This window comes from Colossoma macropomum, unplaced genomic scaffold (assembly GCF_904425465.1).
Source record: "Colossoma macropomum unplaced genomic scaffold, Colossoma_macropomum, whole genome shotgun sequence".
Classification (NCBI taxonomy): Eukaryota; Metazoa; Chordata; class Actinopteri; order Characiformes; family Serrasalmidae; genus Colossoma; species Colossoma macropomum.
The window spans coordinates 29,256,795-29,271,088 of NW_023494792.1; the positions used below are offsets into that span (position 1 = coordinate 29,256,795).

At 37.5% G+C, this 14,294-nt stretch overlaps 1 protein-coding gene across 5 annotated transcripts in view; it reads left to right on the plus strand.

Moving 5' to 3' along the window:
- nrcama (neuronal cell adhesion molecule a) overlaps nt 1–14,294 on the plus strand; it is a 98,830-nt gene that overhangs the window by 61,206 nt on the left and 23,330 nt on the right. For 3 of the 5 annotated variants that reach the window (XM_036576802.1, XM_036576803.1, XM_036576804.1), the window contains exons 3-14: nt 1,401–1,418; nt 1,869–1,974; nt 4,050–4,243; nt 5,318–5,440; nt 5,612–5,782; nt 8,333–8,444; nt 9,433–9,617; nt 10,737–10,868; nt 10,983–11,126; nt 13,318–13,429; nt 13,576–13,742; nt 13,972–14,119. In XM_036576802.1, the coding sequence (XP_036432695.1) occupies nt 1,401–1,418; nt 1,869–1,974; nt 4,050–4,243; nt 5,318–5,440; nt 5,612–5,782; nt 8,333–8,444; nt 9,433–9,617; nt 10,737–10,868; nt 10,983–11,126; nt 13,318–13,429; nt 13,576–13,742; nt 13,972–14,119 (1,612 nt within the window). The remainder of the gene's footprint in view (nt 1–1,400; nt 1,419–1,868; nt 1,975–4,049; nt 4,244–5,317; nt 5,441–5,611; nt 5,783–8,332; nt 8,445–9,432; nt 9,618–10,736; nt 10,869–10,982; nt 11,127–13,317; nt 13,430–13,575; nt 13,743–13,971; nt 14,120–14,294) is intronic. The other 2 variants (XM_036576806.1, XM_036576805.1) reach the window with 1 other exon arrangement.

Sequence of the window (14,294 nt, forward strand, 5' to 3'; positions counted from 1 at the left end):
AGTGCCACCTATGCTATAAAACCACTTAACTCTTCTAAGAGTGATAATGACAGTGTTCTGTTATACCAGCTGAAGTAGTCTCAGAGGAATATAATGCTTTTATAGAACAGAATAATGTAGAATAAATAGAAAATATAACAAAACTAATGACTCATAAGATTATGTTACAGGGTTTGGGAAATCACTATGTTTGCACACTTTGCACGTGTTAATAACTATACCACTGGTGTCATATGAAAACTCTTTTGATGTTGTCTTTTACGTTTTTACACTTTTTAAAACCACCAGTTGCCCTTTACATTTAGGGAATGTAAAATAGTGGACCAAAACTGATAAAAAGTCAGAGAACACTCTTCTAAATTAAACCTTCTACACTAAATATGTCGGCCTTTTCAGTATTCAGTCAGTCCACCCTTTACCTTTATTGCAGCTTCCATTCTTTTCAGGAGACCTTCTTTCAGTTTTTCAAAAAAATCTGCAGAGATATTTTTCCACACCTTAATGTTGCATGTTCTACTTCCAGTGTACAATAAAGATGTCATCAAAATATGGTTTGAAACACTGGTCAAATTTTAACATCTGTCTAGTGCCTCTCATTTTTATCCAGTGCTTGTAATTTAGACATCAGAAACTTTGAAAACTTTGAAAAAACAAAACATTTTGCTATGTTTTGCTATACGTAAGTTTATTTGTATTGACTGTAATTTAATAAAGTCTTTTTACAGTCAAATGCAAAGGCAAAGGACATTTTGTTGATTTTCCAAGTGAAAATAACTACACAACCTCTACAGAGAACACAACTCTGCACATTGTAATGCACAGTTACTGTTTATTTACTGAATTTAACACATCGCTGTTGCTGGAACAAAGCCTTGTATTTCCATTTTTGTTGTTTTTTAGTTTTTGACATAATTTGAAAATGCCCGTTGGCCTTTACATTGTGTGTAAATTTCATGATAAACGGACCAAAAGAAACGGCCCAAAATGAAAAATAAAAACAGTTTTGTCCTTCTCCTGCAAAGTTACCATTTTGGAGGTTTTGTTCCGACAGCAGCAATATTGAAAAAATTTGCATTTGCATTTTTTCCCAGTATGTTGAACTCAGCAAATAAATAGACATTGTGAAATCAGAAAAATGCCATATTTAAGTTCCCTTGAGAGGATGTGTCTTATTTTCACTTAGAAAATCAACAAAGCCTGTATTTGACTGTGGGTTCTTTGAACTTGTGTTCAGTTTTAAATGGGAAAAGGCATGGGGACTGCATGAGGGGAGTGGCATGTCCTGATTTAGCAGGTTAAAGGCAATTGTAGTGACTCTCTCTTCTTTTCTTGCTACTAATGCTGAGCTCTCTGACTCTCTGCTCATCATCTTTCTGTTTCATGTGGACAAATAAATAAAGCTAAAGTTCTGGAAGGATGTAAGTTTGAGCACCGTCTCTATGATGTTTGCTGTGGAACGTCTTTTCTCTCTTCGTTTGAAGTGGTTTGAACATGCATGGTGTTGTGTGACTCGCTAGCTTTCTTTCACCTTTCCATCAGTGTCAGGAAACTGTTGCATGCTAACATTTTAACGCTCAGAAAGCAAATTGCATTAGGAGAAATGTCACGACTGTGAGTTTACTGCATGTCGTATGCACTTTGGCTATCGGTCCCTCTTGTTTTACTGTAGTCAGCTGCTTAGTTGTAGCAGAATTGGACCTAAATTAGGCGCATGCTGTGTGCTGTGGTTTGTGCTGTTTTGTGCTGAACCAGATTCTGCAAAGGTGGGGCAGCTGTGTGGAATGTACCAGTGCGCAGAAGGATGTTTGTGTGGATGTGAATATGTTTCTGTCTGTCTCTCTGATACATCTTCACTCTCTCCACTCCAGTGCCACAGCCTCCCACTATAACCCACCAATCCCCTAAGGATTACATCATCGACCCACGAGAGAACATTGTCATCCACTGTGAAGCAAAAGGGAACCCGCATCCCAGGTGGGTGTCAGTTGGAATCCCATGGTTACCATCACCATAGCGACTGTTTCTTGACACATGCTGTCACTGAAGATCCTTTATCTCACACTCATACACACACACACACACACACACACACACACACATACACACGCAAACACACACACACACACACACACGCATTGTTGCCTTTTGTCGCAAAATAACTTTTTCTAAGATCTGCACATTCTCCTCTTCTTCAATTCATACTCTTATTTATTATGTATATGCTTCACTGAGATAACCCAGGTGGATAGCTAGTGATAAAATATGAACTGCTGAAACCTTTTATCTTAAATGTGACATAATCTTGACAGTCAGTGTGCTATGAACTAATGCTAGCTAAGTAAGTTAAGGTCAGCATTTCTTACTGCCCACCTGCTCGGATATGTCCTCATCCTCCTTAAGCAGCTTTTTCCTTCTTGTCTTCTTGGTGCCACTTTGGCTTTTTTGCGGTATTTGCCGCTGCTGTCTATCTTTGCATGATTCACATTTGAAAATACATCAGTAATGCAAAAAGAATGAGTGCCTGTTGTGTCAGCCAGTACCAGATTCATACCATTACACTTTTTGATATGCTAATCTCACAAAGCTGATGTTGACTTCTTGTTCTATGTTCCATTTCACATTAAATAGTGCAGCAGTTACATGCTAGTGCCTGTATAGGTGGAACAGGAATGAGGAATTAGAAGGGGGAATAACTTAACTTCACCTAATATCTGTCCACTGTTTGAGACTCGGGTACAATCCACAAACTGGGACTGCACCACTTGAGGTGGGGGCTGCTGCTTTAACCCCTAAATTAATTCAGATATTCACTTGGATGTAACATTTATAGTTTGTCTGAGCTTTCTTGTGCTTAAATGCGCGTTTATACATTAGCTCACTGTAATTGGCCCAAAATACTACTGACTCAGTTGGAATTCTCCCGACTCTCCCGATTACCCACTCCGGCACTGACTGTAATCTATTTCAGTGTAATGTGTCAACTTCACCAACAGATCAATGTCCAAAGTTTGGGGACACCCTGCTTTCTTTTGAAGTGTTTCAATGAAGTAAGACAATAAATACACTAATAACTAAAAGGTTGGAATCAATGTTATCAATTATATCAATAATATAAATATAGCTGGTAGTGAGGTCTCCCATTGGTTAGGGCTTCAGTAGCTGAACTGAAAGCCTAATGTGTCAGATTAACCACCAGTGTAATTAGGAACTGACAGTGGAATCAATTGATAATGTCATTCTAGGACTTCTGAAAGTCTAGGAAGCTATAAATAAAAGTTAGGAAAGTTTAGATTTTTCTAAATTGATGAACGGAGGTGTTAGAGATTGTAAAATGACAGAGAAAGCTATATAGCATTATGAATGTTGTAATAAAATTAATATCCAGAACTCGGTTATCAAATCTTGAGGTAGATAGTTTGACAGTAATTACTGTAAATAGATGATTACAGTATATAAGTTACAGTATGTAATAACTAAAAATCCTTGAAATATTGAAATAAAACATCTGAAAATGCAGCTCATTGTCTACTTTCTAAGATTTTATATTTAATTGTATATTGTTAGTTATTATTGAAAAAAATGCAAATGAATATAAAACTTTTGAAAGGTAGTGTATGTGGAAAGATTTTGTTAACATGAAGCAGCAATTTACTAAACAGTTCAGCTTCATGTTTTTCAGAGTTTTCCTTAATAATAATTTGACAGTTTTTTTTTCTTTGCTACTGTTAAAAACACATACTAACAATCATTTGTCCCAAATCTGGTTTAAACAGCTGAAGGGTTTGAGTGCTGACAACTCAACATGTGTATAAAATTTGTGGGATTTGGTGTTATTCCCAATATGGTAATGCCACAAGTTTTTCATAGCACTGTATCAAAATAATATGGTTAGTCTTTAATATGTTATTTCAAAACAACAACAACAACAAAAAAAACACACACATTTGTATTAAAAGCTGTTTGAAAAGCTAAGTGTCCACCTTTTTAATGGCCAGTTTATGCACAGGCCTGGTAACACTGTACTATTTTGAATTCCTCTCATCTTGCAGCTTTTCATGGACGCGCAATGGCACTCATTTCGATGTGGAAAAAGACCCTAAGGTGATCACCAGGTCTAACTCAGGCACGCTGGTGATAGACATCAGTGAGGAGAAAGCTGAGGCATATGAGGGAGTGTATCAGTGCATGGCGCGAAATGAACACGGAACAGCAGTGTCCAACAACATCGTCATACGACAGTCCAGTAAGAGCCCACTCAGTCCTTCAATATCAAACAGCAGTCATAATGTAAAGCTACATAACCCACACTTGAACGAATAAGACCAGACCTGCATTTTTGTTTGATTAATGTAAATTCTGAGTGTAAAAAATGCTGTTCTCATTCTTTAACCCTTAGAAGTCTAGAGTCGTTGCTGTTGTTTTGCTGTACCATTTACATATACTTACATCATTGCATACTTAAAGGAGAATTTCACAGATTTTTCAAAATGTCTGCATAATTACATGGTTAAGATACAAACAAAGTCATTCAGAGTGGTTTGCTGTGAAATGCTCTGTTTAGGAGAAACGTTCTGAGTCAGAATTGTTCATAGTGGTGGTGATAGGAACCAGATGTCTGAAGAGTTTAATGTCTCTTAAAGCTTCCTCACAGAAAGCTGTTACATGAAATATTTATAAAGATGCTGCCTGATGCCTGAGACACCTGAGTTTCATGGTACTTTTAAAAGAAGCCTTTGGCCTACATGCAGGGTGAAGAACTACATGTATACTACATTATAAAGAAATATAGCCCCCCAATAGAAAATGTCTTATTTTCCGATTTACTACTCTATTTTAGCATCATCAACATTACATATAAAAACTCAGAAGACACTGGTGTTGGTTCTCTGGTCATTTTGGATAATAAATAAAATGGCAATATTTGTGTTGTATATAATGTGACCCGCTGGTTCCTATCACCACCACTGTAAGGATCTCAGAGTCTACAATGGACTTTTTCACATCAAACCAGTCTAAATGACTTTATTTACACCTCAACCATTGTGTGGAAATTTTGAAAAAGTCCCTTTTAAGGTTATATAATAATGTCTCTTATATTTACAAACACAAATGTGGTGTCAGTTTAAAGTTTAGAATCTACACTTTTGAATCTGCATGTTTTTATCTGTTTGATTCAGTAGCCACAAGTAATAAGTGATTAATATGAAATTGCTTCTGTTATCGATGTCAGGCACATGTAGTAGGCCTGCCAGGAAAGAAAATGTGCTGTGCTGAAAGATTATGAGGATTCTCTCAGTAAGAGACTTTTGTTCCACAGAGTCCCCCTTGTGGTCGAAGGAGAGAAATGAGCCAATCACAGTACAGGTGGGCGTGTCTCTGATTTTGCACTGCAGACCTCCAGCTGGCCTCCCCCCACCAATCATATTCTGGATGGACAACAGTGAGTCAAGACAGCATCCAAAACACACTCACATTCATCACCTAGTACCTTTGAGTACCTTTGACAATAGTTTATGCAGACATGTCAATCTGGGGACCTTCTGGGCCGATAGATTCACTAATCAAACATACAAAAGTTAAGGTTGCTTCTTAGTGTGAACATGTTCTGCAGATTTCCAACGGCTGCCTCAGAACAGTCGCGTGTCTCAGGCGCTGAATGGAGACTTGTACTTCTCTAATGTGCTGGCGGAGGACACCAGAAATGACTATATCTGCTACGCCCGCTTCCCTCACACTCAGACCATCCAGCAGAAGCAGCCCATCACAGTCAACGTGCTGAACGGTGAGGTTCTCCACCCAGCTAGTGCTGCAGCTGAAGACACCAATTCAGATCCCTTTATTGCAGTAGCTTATCTTATTTTATTTCAGGACTACAATAAAGTTTCAAGGTTGGATCTCATCAATAAGTTGAACGTTACTCTGCTTTATCTGAGAGTGTTGTGCTTCAGTGTGATAGTAGATGACAGTAGCTCATGCTAAAACATAAGTAGCATGATATTGGAAGCATTTCTCATACTTTTTCTTTAATTATTTATTTATTTACGGTCAAAATGAATACAGTATGAGTAGAAAACATATGATAATATTAACAAATAGACTTATTTTTTATTATATTGTATTATATTATATTATTTGTTAAATTAGATGTCATTAAAAACTAAGTTAACAAATCCTCTGAAGAGAACACACTTCTGCACATTTTAATGCACAAATACTGTTTATTTGCTTGAATTTAAAACATTCAACAAAAAATATAGCCTGAGAAAAAACGTGTGCCATTTTATGTTTTTTCTGAAATGTTAAACTCAGCAAAACAAACAGAAGTTGTACAGAAAAATGCCACATTTAAATGTAGTCCTAATAGGCCCCATATAGAGGATGTGTTAACTTACTTTAGAAAATCAACAAAGCGTGTAATTTGACCTGAGGTGTTCAGACTTTTGTGTATTTGGATACCTATGAATAAAGTTTTGGACTAAATCTAATTAACAGGTGGAATATTTCTTCATAAAGATACAGGTGGATTTGAGTTATGAGCTTTAGTGAGTTTAGTGAACTACAGCAGCAACTGAAATGGAACTAAACTCTGAGAGTTGATGAAATGGTAATAACATCAACAGCACGATATTGAAAAAGCAGACCTTGATTCCCTTAATTTTCATTTTTTCATACACCTTATTCATTTTATTCTGTTACGTTCTGTTAGCTTTGCATGCTTATGATTTTTTATTGTATTTCAGTTGATGCAATGAATGAGACAGTCTTGGCAGCTTATTTGAATGACACTGATTTTTTGGGTGGTGAGTTCTAGCAGACTTCGTCCAAGTGAACCCTGCTTCCTACTCTGTAGTTCCATCTAACCAGTAAATTAACACAGCCCCCTTAAACCTCTGCCCACTCCTCACTCTTCATCATCATCTTCAGATAATCTACACCAGATCCTCTCTGATTCTGATTTCAGTCACTTGGAATTAATATCATGTCAACACCTCTACCGTTCTTCACCGTCACTTAAGGATGAAAAAGAGACTATGGCTGACATTACAAGTCATGTTTGTTCTGTGCACATTTCCATAGAATGAACATTAATTAATAACGTAATGGACATAAAGTGATGGCAGTAACCAGTCCTTTTTCATCAGTCAGTGTTAGTATAGCATTTCCCTTAATATTTAGATGATGTACTAGATTTATGTCACATACTAATATAACTGTCCACTAAACTTTGTCTATGTGTTTGAAAGAAGTTAAGTGTTCTCAGTACAACCTTTGATTAAATGTTAAATGTGATTATCTGTCCCATTTTCATGATTTCTTCTTCTTAAATCCTTCAATTCTCTTTTTAAACCTAATGTAAAAAGAGGCAATGGAAGGAAATTGTCATCCAATCAGAAATGCCTGCTATCTAGTAAGAGGTTCACTTGATTGTACGCATAAGGCACATTCCAACAAGTCAAAGTTAAAGGGGAATTCCACCGATTTTTCAAAATGTTTGCAGAATTCAGTCAATGAGAGGCATACAGAGTCATTCAGAGTGGTTTGCTGTGAAATGCTCTATTCAAGACAAACCTATTCAGACTCTTTACAGTGGTGATACAAACCAGGGGTTGCGATGTCTACAATACAAATATAGCCATTTTATTTACTACACAGCCAGCCATTTACTACACAGTCTACATGTGTCTTCTGAGTGTTTGTATATGTATATGTAAAGGTGTTGATGATGATAAAATAGCAGTAAAATACAAAAATCTAATTTTCTTTGGGTACTACTTTACCTTACAAGCCCCCCCCCATGAATGGCTTTAAAAAGGACCTTTCAGCTTAAAGCAAAACTATCGTAAAACAATGCCTCAGCCATCCAGCAATGTATTGTTACCATCACATGTAATAACTCTCTGTGAGGGGGCTTTTAGAGGCATTAAACCCATCAGACGTCTGGTTCCTGTCACCACCACTGTGAAACAATACCAAGTGAATTTCTGTAGACCGGACCATTTCATATCAAAACACTCCGAATGACTTTTGTTTACATTTTAGTGATTTAATTATGCAGAAATTTTGAGAAAATCGGTTAAATTTCCCTTTAACGTTTTGCTAAAGGATTAAGTTTTACCATCACAGTGACAGAGAAAAGACATACATTACGTCACTGTTGTTCACCAGTCAGGTACATTGTGCTTGATTTACAGTCAACATTTCCAGGTACTTTAGTTGTACTTTGGTATATCTTGGCTGGTAATATTTGCATTACAAGGTTTTTCTTCATTCGTGTACTGGCTACATATTCAGGCTGTGTCTAATATCTGACTGACTTTCATCTTCATTTAAGACCGTCCAGCAGGAGAGCGGAAACCCTCCTTTATGTACCCGTCAGGGGCCAGCAGCACTGTTTCAGTCCTGAGAGGAGAAACTCTAGAGCTGGAGTGCTTCGCTGATGGTCTGTGAGTATCTGGAAGAAGAGAGTGGTAGACCATTGTGATGAGGAAGCAGTAGATAGATGTAGGTACAAAGTCATTTATTGACAAAATTTCTTCAGAACTTAGTCATAGCATTAACTCTTTAATTCCTTGGTTCCTATCACCACCACAACAATTCTAACTTTGTAAGTTTCTCTAAAACAAAGCATTTCACATCTAACCACTCTGATTGACTTATTGTACAGATTATCCTTTTAATTGTGCAGACATTTTGGAAAATTGGCGGAATTCCCCTTTTAGGTTTAAGCTTTTTGCTAAAGGAGTAAACTTATTCATGGCCATTTAAGTATGCAGAATTTTATAAATCAGTGAACTGAATTATCTGAATTTCAGCCTAGATGTACACTTGTTCATCAGACAACAGTAGCGCAGCAGAGGCTGAGACAGTGATGTGTGTCTGCCACTCTTTATTATTGAAGTATTATACATGACTCATTTGATGCATCACTTTAACCAACATAAGGATCTTTTTGTCACAACCGGTAAGGCGAGTGGTTCAGTGACTTAAAGACTTGCTTTTAAGAGACTCATATCATGGAAAACTCACTCTGCACTCCATACAATCTATATATGGAAACTAAGCTGCAAAAACAGTCTGTTTTGAAGTTACTGTTTTTGCAATGTCACAAAAACCAGTTCATTTTCAGCTGTTAGGGTCATTTTCAGGCTGGACTGCTTTTTGAATGAGGCTCAGTACAGGGCAGCCATTCACAACAGAGCTCATTTACACAAAGTCTCAAAAACACAGTAACATAAACAACTTGTTTAAACCTAAGGGATAAAGATAGGTTGAAAAATTGTCATGTAAAAATGAATTATGATAACTTGTTAATCATGTAGAAAAGTGCAGAGCTGAAACAGGAAGGAGCCCTGACAATGATACTGATGGGGTACTGCAAGATAAGGAAGTCACCTTTTTTCACCCTGTTGCCTCTTTTCCTCTGCATTTCAGGCCAACGCCAGAAATCTCCTGGACTAAAGTAAATGGGGACCTGCCCAGTGACCGCTTCTCCTTCCATAACTTCCAGAAGATGCTGAAGATTGCTGAGGTGATGGAGGCGGATGGAGGAGATTACCGCTGCTTGGCCAGGAATCGCTTAGGCAGTGCTCAACACATCGTCACTGTGGTGGTCAAAGGTCTGTGCTTTTCTGGACTGATTTTCATAATTTAAATACCAAAATGACCTTATGTTGTATTTCAGCTGAAATGTTTAGAAACTTTGAATACACAAAAAAGATTTGTTAGTAAAAATATTTTAACCTAAGCCGTTAATCTGATATTTTGCTTCAGAGTTGTCAGGAAAGGAGATGTCTGTGATATTTTATTTATTCTATATGCTTGTTTAGTGAATTGAACCAAATTGCAATTAAATATTTCCTTTCCTCCTCTCCCCATTTGCTACCACAGCTACGGTCATTTTATTTCTCTTCCGATTTTTTTTTCTTCTTATATTGTTTAATGGCTTATAATAGCCTCCCTCAACTTCCTGTTCTCGGTCAGAAAGTCAGAACCATCCAAAACAAACGTTTTTACACTACAAACGAACCCGAACCATGATTCAGTTTGATCTGGACCAAGACCACCGCTTTTTTGGTTGGACCAAATTTTGGTCCTTTGGTCTGGACCAAGGTCCAAGGTACCTTTCACACCTGCTTTTTGGTTCGGACCAAAACAAAAAGTCAGAAGGTCTGGACCAAACAAAGTAGGTGTGAAAGTACCCCAAAGCCCCATTGCACTAGTTACTGATTCTTATTAATCTCATGGCTTGTGCACCAGGAACAGATTAGTGATTAACTCTTAGAAGTCTAGGTTTATTACTGTGATATTGTAATATTATTTCAATGTCATTACATGATTATATGATGAATGACATAGTTAATTGCATAAATTGCATAAATCTATGAAGGGGAGAAAATGAGGGATCTTTACAACCAGACAAACTGTTTTTTCTTAAATGAGGGAAAAATATGCTTTAATTATAATAATAATATATAATAATAGATAATAGGATACCACCCGTTTTACTTGAAGTCTCGAACTTTTATCTGATAGGTCTGTGGTTTGTTTGTGTTTTGACTTGATGAGTGCCCTTGACAATTCCAGTGTAGATGTCCTGAAGGCTTTGTGATGCGATGTGATTCTACCTTTGAATGCTCACTTGCTGTTAGGACATGGTGTAAGGGTTAAATTAAATTGCAAACTGCTGCTGTTTGGAGAGTGAACACTGTGATGCTTGATTCTATTCGGCCACACAGCGGCTCCATTTTGGATCAGCGCTCCCCGCAACCTCATCCTGGCCCCCAAAGAGATGGGCATGCTCATCTGCCATGTGGGAGGCAACCCCAAACCCACGATCACCTGGCTGGTCAATGGTGTCCCCATAGAGAGTGAGTATCCTTCAGTCAAAATTTGATCTCCGTCCATGAGCAGGAGCAGTAAACTATGTTCAGAAGGATGGTAGAGTGAATGTATGTATTTATATAGCTTATTCTTCTTGATAGATTCGCCCAAAGATCCTAGACGGAAAATAGAGGACAACACCATTACCCTGAGTGATGTGCAGACCAGCTCCAGTGCTGTCTATCAGTGCAATGCATCTAATGAGTTCGGCTACCTGCTGGCCAATGCCTTTGTCAATGTGCTTGGTGAGTCATTGCTGTTTTTGTCTCTTAGGGTGAAACTGACTAGTGAATGGCTTGAGAATATTTAAGGTGATGATCAGTCTAACTATGGATTTAAATAGAAACCTCAGCTATTGCATAGATGGCTTTATTAAAGGAATAGTTCTGCAAAAAATGTAATTTGACATAGATAATACATTTGTTTGCAAAAAGGATGAATAAAATAAATAAAAGAGCCATATGTACCCAACCTTTATATGGAAAAGAAGATGCTTATAAAGATGGACTACTCTCTGATGTGTGGTTTAAAATCCTGTTTCATGGTGAATTGATGGTGCTGGACATTACATGTTGTACAAGATAACTAGGGGTGTAAAGAGTACTGAAAATCCCTACTCAAGTACAAGTACTGTTACTGTAGTGATAATTTAAGTATAAAATTAGGTATAAGTAAAAGTATTAGTAAATAAAATTACTCAAGTAAGAGTAAATAAGTAGTTCGCTGAAAAACTACTTAAGTACTGAGTTACTTAGTTACTTTTTCCTATTTCCGCTGTCACAATCTGAACATATTTCTGAGCTGACTCGGCTACATCACTGGAAATAATCTGTACAGAAAAACACTAAAGCTAAAGTTCTGAGAGCTGAGACTGATCACAGTCCACTCTGCTAGAGCACAGTTACACACCTTTCTGTGAACGGAGTCAGGAACAAGGTTTACATTACACTGCATGCATTTCATGGTTAGATGATAATATAAGATGTCCTAGTTTATCTGTTTCTAATAAAGTGTTTTAGAATCCCTGAAAGACTGTGCAGATGTTGTTACTGTTTAATTAAGTTCATTTAAGAGAAGAAAAACTGTCAAAATTATGAGTAAATTGCTTAATTAATGATATAATCTTAGTCCTGCTGCCCATCAGATCCCTGGACTCTATCTTACGTTAATAGGTGTGAACCTCTACAGACAGTAAACACATTCACAGCCTTCAGACTGTATATTTTCACTGATATCTGTTCAGAACATTTACACCATTAAAATCAGCGGCAACATCAGCAACTTACCCAGCTTTGATTTTTACTGTAATATATTTCACCAGTAATCATGCTGATCACTTCATACAGAATCAGACATTATTACTGCATTTCACAGTTAAACAGCTACACAGCCTCTCACAGTTAAAGACGCCAAGGCAGAGAGAGAGAGAGAGAGGAAGACAGAGAGGGAGAGAGAGAGTGCGGAGAGGTGGGGAGGGATCAGATCAGGCCAGTCAATGACAGCATGACAGAATCACAGCTCAGAGTTGATGAAGAACCTGTATTAGACCGGATTTCTTGTCTCACAGCCGTTAATGACCGTTTATCTCCAGAACAGCAGCTAAACTAGGCTGTATTTTAAACATAAAGGAAAGGAGAAGACCGTAAACACAGTACCTGTTTAGATCAGCTAGCTCAGCTAATGCTCTCTCAGGCTGGAGTGGAGTTGTGAAAGCGGATCTCAGCAGGTTTTGTGTTCGGCTGCTGATAATAACGCCGTTTTCTTTAGTTCATGTTACCGTTTGGACGTGGTCTGTTCCTCGTATGTGCTGGTCCAGTTCTCCTCTGTCCTTCTCCACTAAACTGGACATCTTTGTAGTGTTTTTCCTGCTGGACCTGCTGTTTTTTGATTGGTGAACCTTTTAAATTTAACTGCTCTTTGTTCCTATAGGTTTCTGAACTGATACGCTCATAATTTATTTTTACTCTGTAACGTTATGAAAATTAAAGTAGCAAAGTAAAAGTATTTCATTAAAAATTAACTCAAGTAAGAGTAAAAATTCTATGATTTAATTCTACTCCAAAAATTACCATTACAAGGAAAACTGTACCCAATTACAGTAACGAGAGTAAATGTAATTTGTTACTTATACCTCTGAAGATAACGTTCTGTGTTGCTCCCCATAGTGAGTTCTGTTTAACACTATCAATAAGCATAATCAATAATTGACAGCAAAAACAATTATTTGTAAGTAAAAGTTTTTGTTTTAAAAGTTTTTACAAAACGTACTGCAAAGTTCATCATCACCATCGCACATTTGTGGTATATGATAAATTGTATATATGCAGTTTGCAGAATGCTAATTTGTGAGTATTAGCTTCTACGACAAGGTAATTACATTTTTTTGTTCACTGTAAGAAGTAAGAAGCAGTTTCATTACAATGTTGTTTCTTTTAGCTGAACCTCCGAGGGTGCTGACACCTCCAAACTACGTGTACCAGGTTATCTCCAATCGCCAAGCCATGCTGGATTGTGCCTCTTTTGGATCACCCTTACCAAAGATCACTTGGTAAGTGTATCTGAACACAATCCATGTCTGCACTGAGGATTTTATTAGTTGTTTTTTTTCCAGTGGCTACCTTTAAAGAGTGTGTCTCAAACACTCACACCGTTAATTTTGTCATATTGACTTTTTCTTTATTTGGTTTTCTGTAGGTTTAAAGATGGCCAGACTGCTATAGTGGATGGGGATTCCTATATCCTGCACGAAAACGGCACTTTACAGATAAACGTAGCACAGCCACTGAACAGCGGAAAGTACACCTGTGTGGCGACCAACAGCCAGGGCAACAGAGAAAATCATGTATATCTGGAAGTGAAAGGTCAGAATAACATCTCTGTTGTGTTTATATACTGCACTGAATTGATTTAACTGTGCAATAAAAACAGTCAACAGTGATCTCATGAGTTCCTTCATTTTAAGTAGCACTTAGAACACAATACTGCATGTGCTGGTGGCTATCACAATGCCTGAGGACCTGAAAAGAACGAATGAATGAGTGTGAAAGAGAGAGAAAGAATCGGACCTTCGTTTTCTCTCTCTATTCTCAGAGCCCACGCGGATCCTGAAGCAGCCTGAGTATAAAGAGGTGCAGAGGGGCAGCAAGGCTGTCTTTGAGTGTAAAGTGAAGCATGATCTCACACTTATCCCTACCATGACCTGGCTTAAAGACAACGGGGAGCTGCCTGATGATGAGCGGTAAGGTCGAAGGTCCACAGTCATCCTAATTACCACGTGGGGGTGCACTGATCATTTATGGCTGATTCCAATTTCTTTACTTTTATATTTATATTTTATTATACATATATTTTTAACCTGAAGCTCACACTGTGTGGGCTAAATTAATATATTTATGTGTATTTCAATTATGGTG